The following is a 14,546-nucleotide window of genomic DNA, read 5'->3' as shown; positions in this document are numbered from 1 at the left end:
TTCCCAGAGAAGCAAACCCTGAAGAAATTCACCACCCCTAAACCAGATCTACAACAAACACTCAAAGGAGTTCTAAACATGGAAACAAATGGTCAATACTAGCCATCATAAAAACAAGAGAGTATAAAATTCACAGGTCTTATAAAATAATTATACAAGGCAGGAAGAGAAAAAAATCAAATAGCAACACAACAGAATTCCACCAAACCACAAAGACAGAAAGGAGGGAAAAAAAGAAAGAATCTACAAAGCAACTGGATAACAACATTATGATAGGAGCAAAACCTCATATATAAATACTAACCTTGAATGTAAATCGATTACATGCTCTACCTAAAAGATACAGACTGGCAGTAATGGATTTTTTAAAATGAACCAACTAAATGCTACTTACAATAAACTCATGTTACTCATAAAGACAATTATAGACTGAAGGTGTGGAAACAGCTATTCCATACAAACAGAAACCAAAAGTGAGCAAGAGTAGCTGATATCAAATAAAATAAACTATAAATCAACAACAGTTAAAAAAAAAACATTATATAATGTTAAAGGGATCAACTCAACATGAAGATACAATTCTAAATATATATGTACCAAATACCAGTGCCCAAATTCATAAAACATATATTACTAGACCTAAGAAGACACAGAAAGCAACACAACAATGACGGACGGATTCAACACCCTACTGATAGCACTAGATGGATCATGGAGACAGAAAACCAATAAAGAAACATTGGATTTAAACTGGCCTTTAGACCAAATGGACCTAAGCAAACATTTACACAACATTCTACCCAACAATATGCAGAATATACATTATTCTGCAGAACATACATTCTTCTCATCAGCAAATGGAACATTCTCCAAGACAGGTCATACATCAGGCCACAAAACAAATCTCAATACATTTTGAAAAATCAAAATCGTATCAAGTAACTTCTTGGACCATCGTGGAATAAAACTAGAAATCAATTCCAAGAGAAACTCTCAAAACTATAAAATACTTGGATCAAACAGCTTGCTCTTAAATAACCTTTATGTCAACGATAAAATTGATATGAAAATTTAAAATACATATACGTATTTTGAGATGGAGTCTCACTCTGTTGCCAGGCTGGAGTGCAGTGGTGCAATCTCAGCTCACTGCAGCCTCTGCCTCCCAGGCTCAAGTGATTCTCCTGCCTCAGCCACCCGAGTAGCTGAAATTACAGGTGCACATTACCACACCCGGCCAATTTTTGTACTTCTTAGTAGAGATGGGGTTTCACCATGTTGGCCAGGCCAGTTTATGATGTATCTTAAAGAAAGCATGCCTATATTTGCCTTTTACTGCTGGATTTCCCAACTTATACCAATAGAGAAAGAAATATGTTCTAGAAACATCTTCTCAATATTTGCTTTAAAAAAGGGTGCAATTATAAATCAGACAGCAAATCACCATGAGAAGTTCTCTAAAAAGACCCAAGCAACTTTCTGATTTTTGAAGCATTTATTCAACAAATATTTAATTACCTCCTATATACAAAGTACTAGAAAAAGAGTAAAGAAAACAAAGTCATTGCTTTCCTGGAGTTCTTAATCTTGTAGAGCAAGGGGACTGGCAAACTACTGGACTGCCAATGGCTGCATTCATCTACAACAACAGACTTACACAATCATAAGAAACAACTTACGGCCCTCTAAGCCTAAGTATTTATTTACTATCTGATGCTTTTCCAAATAGTTTGCCAACCCTGTCCTAGAGGGGAAAGACACATTTAAGGAACAAAATTTGGTCTAGAGTTGGGAAAACTGCGGTTTGATGAGAACCAAAAGAAAACAGTTGCGGTTAGAGGTATGGTGAGTGAGGACGAGATCAAGTTGGAGCGAGAGGAAGGGCCAGATCATGCGTGGAGTATTGCAGAGCTATGACTAGTTTCCTAGGCCACTAAAGATGAAATAATATAAAACAGAGTGATATACACAGTTCTGCAATTCAAAAAAAATCACTTTGGGGTAAAATGAAAATGAGCTGGAGCAGTGCAAGAGTGAATTCAAGAGGACTTTTCATTGAGGCAGCTACTACATGGTTAAAATGAGAGACCATGATGACTTGGACTTGAATGGGCAGAATGAAGATATACAGTTGCCTGCTGGTTTACGCAGAAGACTGGTTCCAGGATTCCATATGTATACCAAAATCTGCACATACAACTCCTGTGGTTGGCCCTGCAGAACCTGCATATATGAAGAGTTGGCCTCTGTTTATGTGGGTTTCAAATCCCACAAAAATGTATTTTCAATCTGCATTTGGTCCACATGTAAGTGGACCTGCACAGTTGAAACCCATGTTGTTCAACAGTCAACTGTACTTTAGTGTGATACTTGGTGATAGATTGGTTACAAGGGATTAAGAAATAAATGGAAACACCAATCCTTTTCAAACTCTTCCAAAAAATTAAAGAGGAGAGAACACGTCCTAACTCACTCATTTTTTGAGGTCAACATTATCTGATACCAAAGCCAGACAGAGACATCAAAAAAAAAACAGAAACTACAGACCAAAATCCCTTATGAATATTGATGCAAAAATTCTCAACAATATGCTAGCAAGCCAAATTCAGCACAATTTTAAAAGAACTCACCTTAGTCTATTTAGTGTTGCTGTAAAGGAATACCTGAGGCTGAATAATTTATAAGAAAAGGATGTTTATTTGGTTCACAATTCTGCTGGCTGGAAGACTAGGCATCTGGATGAAAGCCCAAGGCTGCTTAGCTGCTTCCACTCATAGTGGAAGGTGAAGTGGAGCCAGTGTATGCAGACATCATATGGCAAAAGAAAAGTAAGGGAGGTGCCAGGCTCTTTTTAACAACCAGCTCTCATGGGAAATAACAGAGTAAGAACTCACTCAATAAGCCCTTCATGAGAGATCTGAACCTATGACTCCAAAACCTCCCATTAGGTCCCACCTCCAACACTGGGGATCAAGACAAATATCCAAACTATACACAATAACCAAGTGAGTTTTATTCTTGGAATGCAAGGATGGCTCAACAAATAAAAAACAATCAAGGCTATGTGCAGTGGCTCGTGCCTCTAATTCTAGCACTTTGGGAGACTGAGGCAAGAGGTCATTTGAGGCCAGGAGTTTGAGACCAGCCTGGGCAGCATAGTAGACCCTGTCTCCACCACAAAAAAAAAAAAAAAAAGAGAGAGCCATGATGGCTCAGGCCAGCCGTCCTGGTGCATAAGGAGGCGAGGCTACGCGCTTGAGGCCAACCTGGGCAACATTTAAAAAAAAACTCTCATCCACTGATAAAAAGAAAAAAAAAAACTAGCTGGGTACAATGAGCATGCCTGTAGTCCTAGTTACTAAGGAGGCTGACGTGGGAGAACCACTTGAGCCCAGGAGTTCGAGAATGCAGTAAGCCACAATTGTGCCACTTCATTCCAGCCTGGGTGACAGAGTGAGACCCTATCTCAAAAAACAAAAACCAACCAATCAATGCAATACATCACTTTGAGAGAATAAAGGAAAAAACCTACATAATTATCTGGACTGATGCAGAGAAACATTTGGGAAAACAATACTCTCTCATGATAAAAACACTACACAAGGAATAGAAACTTCTTCAACATGATAAAGGTCTCATATAAGACCCACAGTTAACATCACATATACTCAACTGTGAAAGACTTAAAACTTTTCCTCTAACATCAGCAACAGGACATGGATTCTCATTTTAGTCACTTCTTTTTTTATTTTTTTTGAGGCGGAGTCTCGCTCTGTCGCCCAGGCTAGAGTGCAGTGGCCGGATCTCAGCTCACTGCAAGCTCCGCCTCCCGGATTCATGCCATTCTCCTGCCTCAGCCTCCCGAGTAGCTGGGACTACAGGGGCCCGCCACCTCGCCCGGCTAGTTTTTTGTATTTTTTAGTAGAGACAGGGTTTCACCGTGTTAGCCAGGATGGTCTCGATCTCCTGACCTTGTGATCCACCCATCTCGGCCTCCCAAAATGCTGGGATTACAGGTTTGAGCCACCGTGCCCAGCCCATTTTAGTCACTTCTATTCAACATAGTATTTGAAATCCTAGCCAGACCAATTAGGCAAGAAAAAGAAATAAAAGGCATCTACTTTGGAAAACAGTAAGCTATTTCCGTTCATAAATGACATGTTCATATACGCGAAAAACCTAAATAATCCATTAAAAAACCCTGGTATAGCTATTAAACTCAGCAAAGTTACACATACAAAACCATGTTCACAGACTGAACGACTTACAATTTTTAAGGTAAAAATAACACTCAAAATGATCTGCATATTCACTGTAATCCCTACCAGGATCTTAATGGTGTTTTTTGCAGAAATAGAAAAACGCATCCTACATTCATAGGTAATCTCCATAGACCCAAATAGCCAAAACAATCTTAAAAAACAAGAATAAAGTAGGAGCACTCACACCTCCTGATTTTAAAACTTACAAAGCTACAGTAATCAAAACAGTGCAGCATGGGCATATGAAGAGACATATAGACCTAGGGAACAGGGAGCCCAGATATAAACTCTCACATATGTGGACAACTGACTTTCAACAAGTGGGCCAAAACAGTTCAACAGAGAACGTATAGTCTTTGACAAATGGTGCTGGAAAAACTGGGTATCGGCAGGCAAAAGAAGTTTTCCATATGAAAAGAAGTTAACCATATGCAAAAGTTAAGGTCAAATGGATCAAAGTAGTAACCATAGAGCTAAAACTGTAAAATTTGTAAGGAAAAAACATTCAGGAAAAGCTTCATAACACTGAATTTAGCAACAATCTCTTGGATAAGACACCAAAAGCACAGGCAACAAAAGAAAAAAGACTAATTGTTTTTCAAAATTGAAAACTTTTGTGCATCACAATTACCATCAACAAAGTGAAAAAGCAACCCACAGAGTGGAAGAAAATATCTGTAAATCATTTATCTGATAAGGGATTAATATCCAGGATTATAAAGAACTCCTACAACTCAACAACAACAAAATTAAAAAATGGCCAAAGGACCTGAATAGACCTCTGTCCAAAGAAGATATACGGATGGCAATAAGCCCACAAAAAGATGCTCAAAATCACTGAATATTGGGGAAATGCAAATCAAAACCACAATAATCTTTAGTAGGAAAAAGGGGAAAAGAAAAACCACAGTAAGATACCCCTTCATATCTGTTAGGATGGCTATTAACCGCCCCCCACAAAAAAAACCCACAGGAAATAACAAGTGTGGGTGACATGGAGAAACTGGAATGTACAGTTGGGCGACCACTGTGGAAAACAGTATGGTAGTTTCTCAATAAATTAAATAATAATATGACCCAGCAAGTCCACTTTTGGGAATACATCTAAAACGAACAAAAGCAGGGACTCAAAGGACTATTTGTACACCAATGTTCACAGGAGCATTCTTCACAATAGACCACAGGTGAAAGTAACCTGAGTATCCATCAAACAAATGGATAAACAAAATATGGTATATATATACACAAGGGAATATTATTCAACCTTAAAAAGGAATGGGAATTCTGACACACTATGCTAAGTGAAACAGGTCAGACACAAAGGACAAATATAATTCCATTTTTATGAGGTACCTAAAATAGTCAAATTCAGAGATAGAAAGTTAAAAAGTAGTTATCAGGGCAGGGAGAAAGGAGTGAAGAGTTATTACTATAGAGTTTCAGTTTGAAATGTTGAAAAAATGCTTTAGATGGACAGTGGTAATGGTTGCACAACAATATGAATGTACTTAATGCCACTTGATAAATTTTATGTTAATATGTGTTATTTTTATATATATATATCTACACAAAATTATTAAAAATAGAGGCAGGGACCGGCCTAACCAATATGATGAAACCCCATCTCTACTAAAAATACAAAAATTAGCTGGGAGTGGTGGCATGCACCTGTAATCCCAGCTACTCGGGAGGCTGAGAGAGGAGAATTGCTTGAACTCAGGAGGCGGAGGTTGCAATGAGCCTAAATCATGCATTTGCATTCTTGCTTGGGCAACAAGAACGAAGCTGTGTCTCAAAAAAAAAAAAAAAAAAAAAAAAAAAAAAAAAAACAGAAGTAGGAAGGTCATGGAAGGTGCTGCACTGCTGGCTTTGAAGATGAAGGAATGAGAGTGGCTTCTGTGTGATTTATTTATTTTATTTATTTTATTTTTTAGAGACAGGCTGTTACTTTACCACCCAGGTTGGAGTGCAGTGGCGTGATTATAGCTCACTGTGGCCTCAAACTCCTGAGCTCAAGCAGTTCTCCTGCCTCAGCCTTCCGACTAGCTGGGACTACATAGGCTCGTGCCACCAAGCCCAGCTGAGAGTAACTTCGAAAAGGCAGAAAAGGCAAGGCTCACCTAGAACCTCCAGGAAAAAATGCAGTCCTGAAGACACTTTAATTTTAGCCCAGTGAAACCTGTTTTGGACGACGACTAATTCTGTAATTATTACTATAATATTAGAACTGTAATAATACATATAAGCTTATGTAAATTCCTACTGCAAATTCTTCTACATATACGTATCATACCTTTACTTTAGCCCACAGTTACCTACATGAAAAAATTCAAGATAAAGTATTTTTTAAAAACCTTAGAAAAATATCCACCAAGAAAATGAGCTATTCATAACATTACTGAAATTCCTAACTTCAATAAAATTTGCTGTGGGTATCAGATTGCTAGGTCTTCAATAATTACATGAAGATGTTTAATTTGATATTATTTTTAAAAACAATACTAAAGACCCAAATTAGTTTGTATACTTACAATGTAAAATAACTTTGAGCTCAACCAGGAGTTTTTTTGACCCTCCGTGGCTTGTTCCTGGAAGCTTTTGCATTGCTTCCCCTTTTTTATTCAATATTTCAATTCTTAATGCACCTATGAGTCAAAAATTAAAAGTATCTTAATTACACCCAAAAATTTGCTGAATCTGCCAAATCTTCCCATTGCATTTTACTATCTCATGAGCTTTTACATACTGGAAATGCAAGACAAAAGAAAAGCACACTTTTTGGTATTAGAAAAATAAACATACCAATAGGGGTTCCAGCAGGCCTAATCTCATTAGGCAATAATTCATCTCCTTCAGGCCAAGTTACTGACAATCTATCAGGGAGCCTGTTATGAAACCAGTATATTAATGTTCCACAAACTTTGTTAATTATGATCTTAATTAAAAACATACAAGTTATTAGAAACTTAAATATTTATTGCTGATCTATTTTAAAAGGTTAAATCTGGAATTATTTATGATTAATCATCTAAAAAAGTTTTTCCTCCCTAACCATTCCTGCGGCTACTGGAAAAAAAAAACCTTTTAGAATTAAAAGCCAGAAACTGTTAAATTTTTATGATTTTTTTTTCCTACTTGTTTATAGTACAAGTTACCTTTAGAAGACAGGATAACCCCTAAGAATCAAAATTCAGTAAGAATCAAAATGATTGCATCATTAGCTATACAAGAAGAAAAGCCACTTTCTACTTCCTTTTTCTTCTTTATAACTCATTGATAAGGTTTGGCTCTGTGTCCCCATCCAAATATCTCAAATTCTAATCCCCAGGTGTCAAGGGAGGGACCTGGTGGGAGGTGACTGGATCACAGGAATGGTTTCCCCCATGCTGTTCTCTTGATAGTGAGTTCTCAGGAGAGCTGATGATTTTTAAAGTGTTTGGCAGTCCCCCCCTTCCCTCTTTCTCTTCTGCCACCCATGTAAGACATGGCTTGCTTCCCTTTCCCCTTATGCCATGATTATAAGTTTCCTGAGGCCTTCCCAGCCATGCACGACTGAGTCAATTAAACCTTCTTTCTTCATAAATTACCCAGTCTCAGGTAGTATCTTTACAGCGTGTGAAAACGAACTAACACACGCATCTTTACCTCTCAGCATATATTGTAATATTCTAGTTGTAGGCCAAACTGAGTTTTTTAAAAACATGTTAACCATAGTGCCTATAAGAGTGACACTTTAGATATATGATTTCCTTTTTTGTCTACAAAACAAATGCAGGTTTCTGTTTGTATAACTAGACCTCTTAATCTTTTTTAACAAGAAGTTCATCTCAATAGGTACAATATCTAAGACTACAAATGCCCTAACAGCAGAGTAAATGACATACTCCAAAATACTTAACAGCACAATTCTTTTCAATTTTTCTTATTTTTGTCATGCATCTTGAAGTGTGACTTACCTTGCCATTTCATCTTCTACATATTTTTTAACAGCTTTCTCAGCAACTGTCCTATCCAGCTTTGCAATTGGCACAGTTCTTACTTCATCATATAGTGCCTGAGGTTCCTGAATAAATAAATTTACCAACATTTCAAAGAAAACTATTTAAATCTAGCTATAACAAAAACAAATACCCATTTGTTTCTTCCAAAGAAATATATTTTATCCTAATTAAGTACATAAATAACAGTAGCTATTCTTACATTATACCATAGTGTTTGTTTATATTTTTTACATATCCTCTGTAGTCCTAACATATCAAATATTAACAAGAAAGCATGGTATAGGGAAAAAACCCACTCCAGTTTTGTAGTTACTCATTCCTGAGACAGAATTCTGGCTCCAATGTTTACTAGTTAGTGGGCCCTAGAGGAAATATGACTTTATAAAATTAATGTGGTAACTAGTTATAATATATATATGTTTACAAAAACTGAGCATATGTTAAATTGTACAGATTACTAAAAACATCAACTATGACACATAAAAATTCACACAAAAACTACAACCACTTTATCCAATGTAAAACTAGTCACAGACAAAATATACTGTATCTTAACAATTACGCAAGAGTATTTCAGTATTATTACTTGCTGTCTTACCACTGCAATTTGAACCTCTCCTCCAGTAGCATATACTTCTCCATCATGATCGCCATAAAGAAAAAATCTTACTATGCTTCCATAAAAGAGAGGAAGTGTCTTGATTGTCTTGACCTAATATTGTTTTTTAAAAACAAAAGCTTCAGTATTAAGATTTACTAAGAGAAACAGCCTTAATAATAATTTCACATAACTTCTTTATTACAAAGTAAAAAACCTTGGTAACTATCATTAGAAAAACTAATGAAAACCGCATTCTAATATTCAAATAAAATTGTATTTTTGAAGTTCTGTACTTAACAAATTGTTGTAAAAATACCGCAACTTCTTTATACAAATGTGTTAGAATTAAGCATGTATCTTACAAGTCCATAATTCCTTCAAATTCAATTATAATGAATGCCAACGTACCTGAAACCTTTTTTCCCCCATAAAATTCTGCTCTCAGACGATGAACAGCAATTCATAAACTCGACAAGTTAACATTATTTTTCAAACACATCAGCTCAAAACTTGCGTATCATATTTCTTCTTCTTACTTGGCTTAAAAAATCTAAGGCAAATTTCCACTACTCCAATTCAGAAATTCCTAACAAGGACTACAAGAGTTTATCCACAACCTACCTTTCCTGCCCCATTTCTAAACTATTTCTCTTCACACATACAACAGGCAGCAGGACAACTCACCTCTTCTTACTACTTGTTTTTCTGCACTTACCTGTGCACATCTCTATGCTCAGATTATCTTCTAGAAAGCACTTTACTCCATCACCACTGAGCATTTGACTAAAATGATCACTCCTTTCTTCTTGTAACTCTTCACTTGGCTCCAGGGATGTCATATTCTGCTGGTTTCCTTCTATCTCACCAGCTTATCCCTGTCAGTCTCCTCTGACAGCTCCTCCTTTTCATTCTAACCACTAAATGTTGGGAAAGCTCCAGGCTCAATCCTTTTATCTCTTTAGCTATACTCACCAAGTATAGGTGATCTCATCCAATTCTATAGCTTTAAATGTACAATGGTGTCTCTAATTTATGGAGAGAACAGACAGCCTTCTACCTTGTAATTATCATCTGTGTAAACCTCAGCCTCTACCCCTTTCAAGGTCCACACAAATGCTACTTCTTTTCTATACATGTGATTTTGCATATGTTTTAAATTAAATTAAATATTATTTAAAAAAATGACAATAAGTTATACCTACCAGCTGTCCTGCTTTGTATATCTTTCCATCCCATTCTATTGCTGCATATGTTGCCCAGGGACCTTGCTTTTTAGAAGGAAGATCAGGACGTGTAATTATTCCCTTAAAAAGCGTAAATTTTATTTGTTTATCATACTTTTCATGACAATCCTTCAGCCACAAAGCAAATTCTCTGTCAATTTTCATCCGCTGTTCCTGTAGAATTTTAAATGTTTTATGAAATATAGCTACTAGTAAACAAATATAACCATAAACATTTGTCATTCATTTTATTTTTTCCTTTCATATACTCCAATTCAGAAAATCTAATAAAAAATTAAATATTCTGCTGGATTCTTCCCCTGTACACATTTAGGATATTTGAAACAAATGCATTACCAAAGAAGAAAAATTTGGTATCATTCTTAGAATCAAGGTCTCCGTGGTCAATATCAACAATAAAACCTTCCTTTCCACCTTTAACTCCTAGGATACACTAAAAACTGATGAACCCTTACTGCCTGGGAGGACAACTAGCTAGCTCCACAAAAGGGATGAGTGGAGGCCTTCTAACTGTAAACCACATTCTCAATGGGACAATAAAAATCTCACTGTTTATCAAGTACTTTATAAACGTGAATACAATATACAAACAGACAGATAGTAAATCTGCAGTAGTAAAATTTCACTGGGGAAAACAATTGAGAAAAAGATGCCAAAAAAGACTCCTTATGAAGGTGATAATGAAAAAAGGTTGAGAAACACTGCTATGCAAAATGTACTTCTTTTTAATTTTCTCTTTTATCTATATAGCCTATTCAAAAAAACTCATAATAGAAAGTCAAGTGTATTCTAACAATACTTAAGAAGATGTGTTTTTGACAACCATTCTTCACCCTTTTGGGAGAGAATAAGAAATCTCTGTTCAAGCATAAGGTGTTATACACTTGTTTGATGCCTGCCTCTAGGACAATGAGGAGGTAAAGACAATCTCCCAATTACATGCTTTCACAGAAGACAGTCTGTAAAGTTACAGAACTCCATTCCTTCTTATGTACCTTACACCATAAAATACCATTTCCAAAGGAAAGTAAGGCAAAATTAAAAATAATTTCAGCCTAAGTTTTTGAAGCTTGCTGTCAAGAAGGATACTTAGTTATTAATAAATTTGATTTTTTTTAAGTTATATGAATGAAAAAGAAATATATATACATGGTGAAGACTCAGAGGTCCAAAATGGTATACTGTTTCCAGGAAATGGCTGCCGCCCTTACTCCTATACCTAGGTTCCAACTCTTTCCCAAATCAGCAAATCATTGTCAGTTTGCCAGCTGACGTGGAGATTAAATTATTAACTAGGAACCAGAAAATCTGACTACCAAAATGTTAAACTGCCCCTTCTAAAACTCTCAGGATGGATTCACTATCAACCAAATTACCAGATGCTTTAATTCCAGACACTCAATAACAGTCAAACTACTATTCAGTAGGCATGTCAAGTTAATCTAGGGGAAGAGTATGCAGACATTCATTTTATAATATTCTTTCAACTTTTCTGTGTATTTGAACATTTCTTTTCCTCCTCCTTCTTTTTTTCCCAAATAGGGCGTCTCACTGTATTGCTCACACTGGTCTTAAACTCCTGGCCTCAAGCCATCCTCCTGCCTCAGCCTCTCAAGTAGCCAGGATTACAGGTGTGAACCGTTATGCGCAGCTTGAATGTTTCAAAATTAGAACATACATATTTTAAAAGTACAGTGTAACAAAGGAATAGAATTAACTTATTCTGGATAGCTTTTGAAAAGACCCACTGTTCAATAAATGTTGGATAACTAACACCGTATTATAAATGAATTGTAAGTGTATAATAAAGGAGTAGTAACTCATTTTGATAAGGCCTTTCTCAGTGCATAATTCTTAAAAAGCGTCCTAATCTTCTATGATTCAGAATCTTTATAAGAGCAAAATTAATTTCAACATCTTACAGGAATGACTGACTACAAACACTATGTACTATGCACTGTATTTATTGCCCAGCAATAAATTGATAATAAAATCATCTATTTCCTGGCAATTCGACATTAAACTATCGAAACAGTATCACGTAAAAGTCTCTGAGGTCTGTGCACAGAATACAAGTACACTAGTATGGTAGTTTCACTCAACTTTTTAACAAATTTCAAAGTGAAATCATTCTTGTTGTATCAACCAATGCATGTATTTTAATACCAATCAATCTCAAACCACCTTTTAGCTCAAAGTACTTCACAGTTTTACCCCATTTTTACCTTCAAGACTAGCTAAAAATTGCACAATTAGGTTATTCATGTACAAATATAGCCCTTAAAGCAAATACAATTGTTCATAAATGTTCTCATCAAGATGCTTCTGTGGCTTCTACTATGTCAAGGGCTAGATATTAAGATCTTGGCCGGGTGCAGTGGCTCACGCCTGTAATCCCAACATTTTGGGAGACCAAGGCAGGCGGATCACCTGAGGTCAGGAGTTTGAGACCAGCCTGGCCAACATAGTGAAACCCCATCTCTACTAAAAACACAAAAATTAGCCAGGCGTGGTGGCACATTCCTGTAGTCGCAGCTATTTGGGAGGCTGAGGCAGGAGAACAGCTTGAACCTGGGAGACAGAGGTTGCAGTGAGCCAAGACTGAGCCACTGCAATCCAGCCTGGACAACAGAGTGAAACTCCTATCTTTAAAAAAAAAAAAAAAAAAAAAACTAATGAAGATATGTAAATTCTAGCCAAACCTAGTCTAATTAGCTTAAAATTTATTAGTTATGTGAACATTTGACTGCTCATAAAAAATTTATACATCATAGTCTTTTGATGCAAAATATCAACAAAAGCCTACACTGCTAGTGTCTTCTTTTACTTAAAAATAAAACATTTGCAAATATTCACAACTTTATATTTAAAAATCATACCTGTCCATTTAAAATCCTTGTAAAAAGGGTGTTCTTATCTTTCAATTTTAGCTCAAGATCCATAAACGTCAGTTTATTTGTGCTGACCTGGAATTTGTCATTAGTGAATAATGCACCAGATATTCTATTGTAGCATTCAATTGGTGCAAGCCCTCTCTTCTTAGGAGGAGTACACCAGTCAAAGCTTGAACAGAACAAAATGTTAGTTAGTAAAAAAAATTAAGTGGTAAAAATATAATTTCAGCAAAAATCAAACTTACTCTTCAACTGATGTATATGGTATTAATCGTCCATTCCAAAAACATTCAAAAATAGGCCTTTTCCCTCTAGCTGCTTTCTCAAGTATGAAACAATCATCATCATCATCTTCATCTTTTAATTCTAGATCAAAAGGGCAAATGGAACAAAATGTTTATTGCTAAAATGTGAGAAATAATGAAACAAACACATATGATCTTTCAAATTGCATTCTATAAAACCTAAAGGTAGTTTTATACTCTGTTTGCCCACAAAAAGGCAGGTTTACAAAGTGGTTCCACATTACGAATGGTGTCTGTCATTTAAAAGTCAGTAATTACTTATATATGAACTAATGTACTAGCTGCTGGGCCTGTCATCTTTAAACCTATTCATGAGGCTAAAAGAGTCTTACATCCAAAAAGATTATCCCCATAACAAAATCCCTCCTTCCTACAAATATAGGAGCTTAAATCCTGTATCTAAAATAGTTTCACAATTTTATCAGAACTAGCATGTTCACATGAAAATCACCTGAGAAATCTGACATCTAATAGCAGCGAGTTTACCTAGTTTGAACAAATTAGTGAATGATGCTAAAATTAAGCTTACTTTTTAGAAATTATTTCATTTTCAGATTTAACTAAGCATGGAAAATGTACACAGAACTGTAAGATATATTACTATGCATCGAGAGCATTAATTAGCACAATTTTCTATAATCTTATGTTTATTGGCAACACACTCTCGTGTATCCAGATAAATTAGGATTAAACAACATGATCCTGACATATTAACATCTCAGCTACCCTGGCATTAGTTCACGCACCTAAAACAAAACCTTCTCCCTAAAAGCCCTCACAAGAAGTCCCTTATATACAAGGTGCTTTCAATCAAACAAAACCACTTTGCTCTTAGAGAATCCCTCTGATTGATCACTCAACTTACTTGCTCTTCTTTTTAAGGCAGCATTTGAAAAAATTTATATCTTTTTGTCTATTAGCATACAAAAATTGGAAATAGTAAATTTAAGAAGTCAGAGACAGCCAGGCACAGTGGTTTATGCCTGTAATCCTAGCACTTTGGGAGGCTGAGGTGGGAGGATTACCTGAGTTCAGGAGTTTGAGACTACTCTGGGCAACATGACAAAACCTTGTCTCTAATAAAATACAAAAAAATTAGCCTGGCATGGTCATGGGCACCTGTAGTCCCAGTTACTCAGGAGGTTGATCCATGAGAATTGCTTGAACCTGGGAGGCAGAGATTGCAGTGAGCCTACATTGTGCCACTGCACTCCAGCCTGTGTGGTAACACAAGACTTT

At 36.1% G+C, this 14,546-nt stretch overlaps 1 protein-coding gene across 2 annotated transcripts in view; it reads right to left on the bottom strand.

The window, feature by feature from the left end:
- The window catches only part of SMCHD1 (structural maintenance of chromosomes flexible hinge domain containing 1), a 150,458-nt gene that overhangs the window by 91,564 nt on the left and 44,348 nt on the right, over window positions 1-14,546 (bottom strand). For both annotated transcript variants that reach the window (XM_050767418.1, XM_050767419.1), the window contains 7 exons: window positions 13,248-13,368; window positions 12,988-13,171; window positions 10,067-10,261; window positions 8,862-8,975; window positions 8,219-8,325; window positions 7,065-7,147; window positions 6,794-6,907 (listed from right to left, as the gene is read on the bottom strand). In XM_050767418.1, the coding sequence (XP_050623375.1) occupies window positions 6,794-6,907; window positions 7,065-7,147; window positions 8,219-8,325; window positions 8,862-8,975; window positions 10,067-10,261; window positions 12,988-13,171; window positions 13,248-13,368 (918 nt within the window). The remainder of the gene's footprint in view (window positions 1-6,793; window positions 6,908-7,064; window positions 7,148-8,218; window positions 8,326-8,861; window positions 8,976-10,066; window positions 10,262-12,987; window positions 13,172-13,247; window positions 13,369-14,546) is intronic.

This window comes from Macaca thibetana, chromosome 18 (assembly GCF_024542745.1).
Source record: "Macaca thibetana thibetana isolate TM-01 chromosome 18, ASM2454274v1, whole genome shotgun sequence".
Lineage (NCBI taxonomy): Eukaryota > Metazoa > Chordata > Mammalia > Primates > Cercopithecidae > Macaca > Macaca thibetana.
The sequence above is the reverse complement of the archived record's forward strand: the minus strand, read 5'-3'. Positions and strand labels throughout refer to the sequence as shown.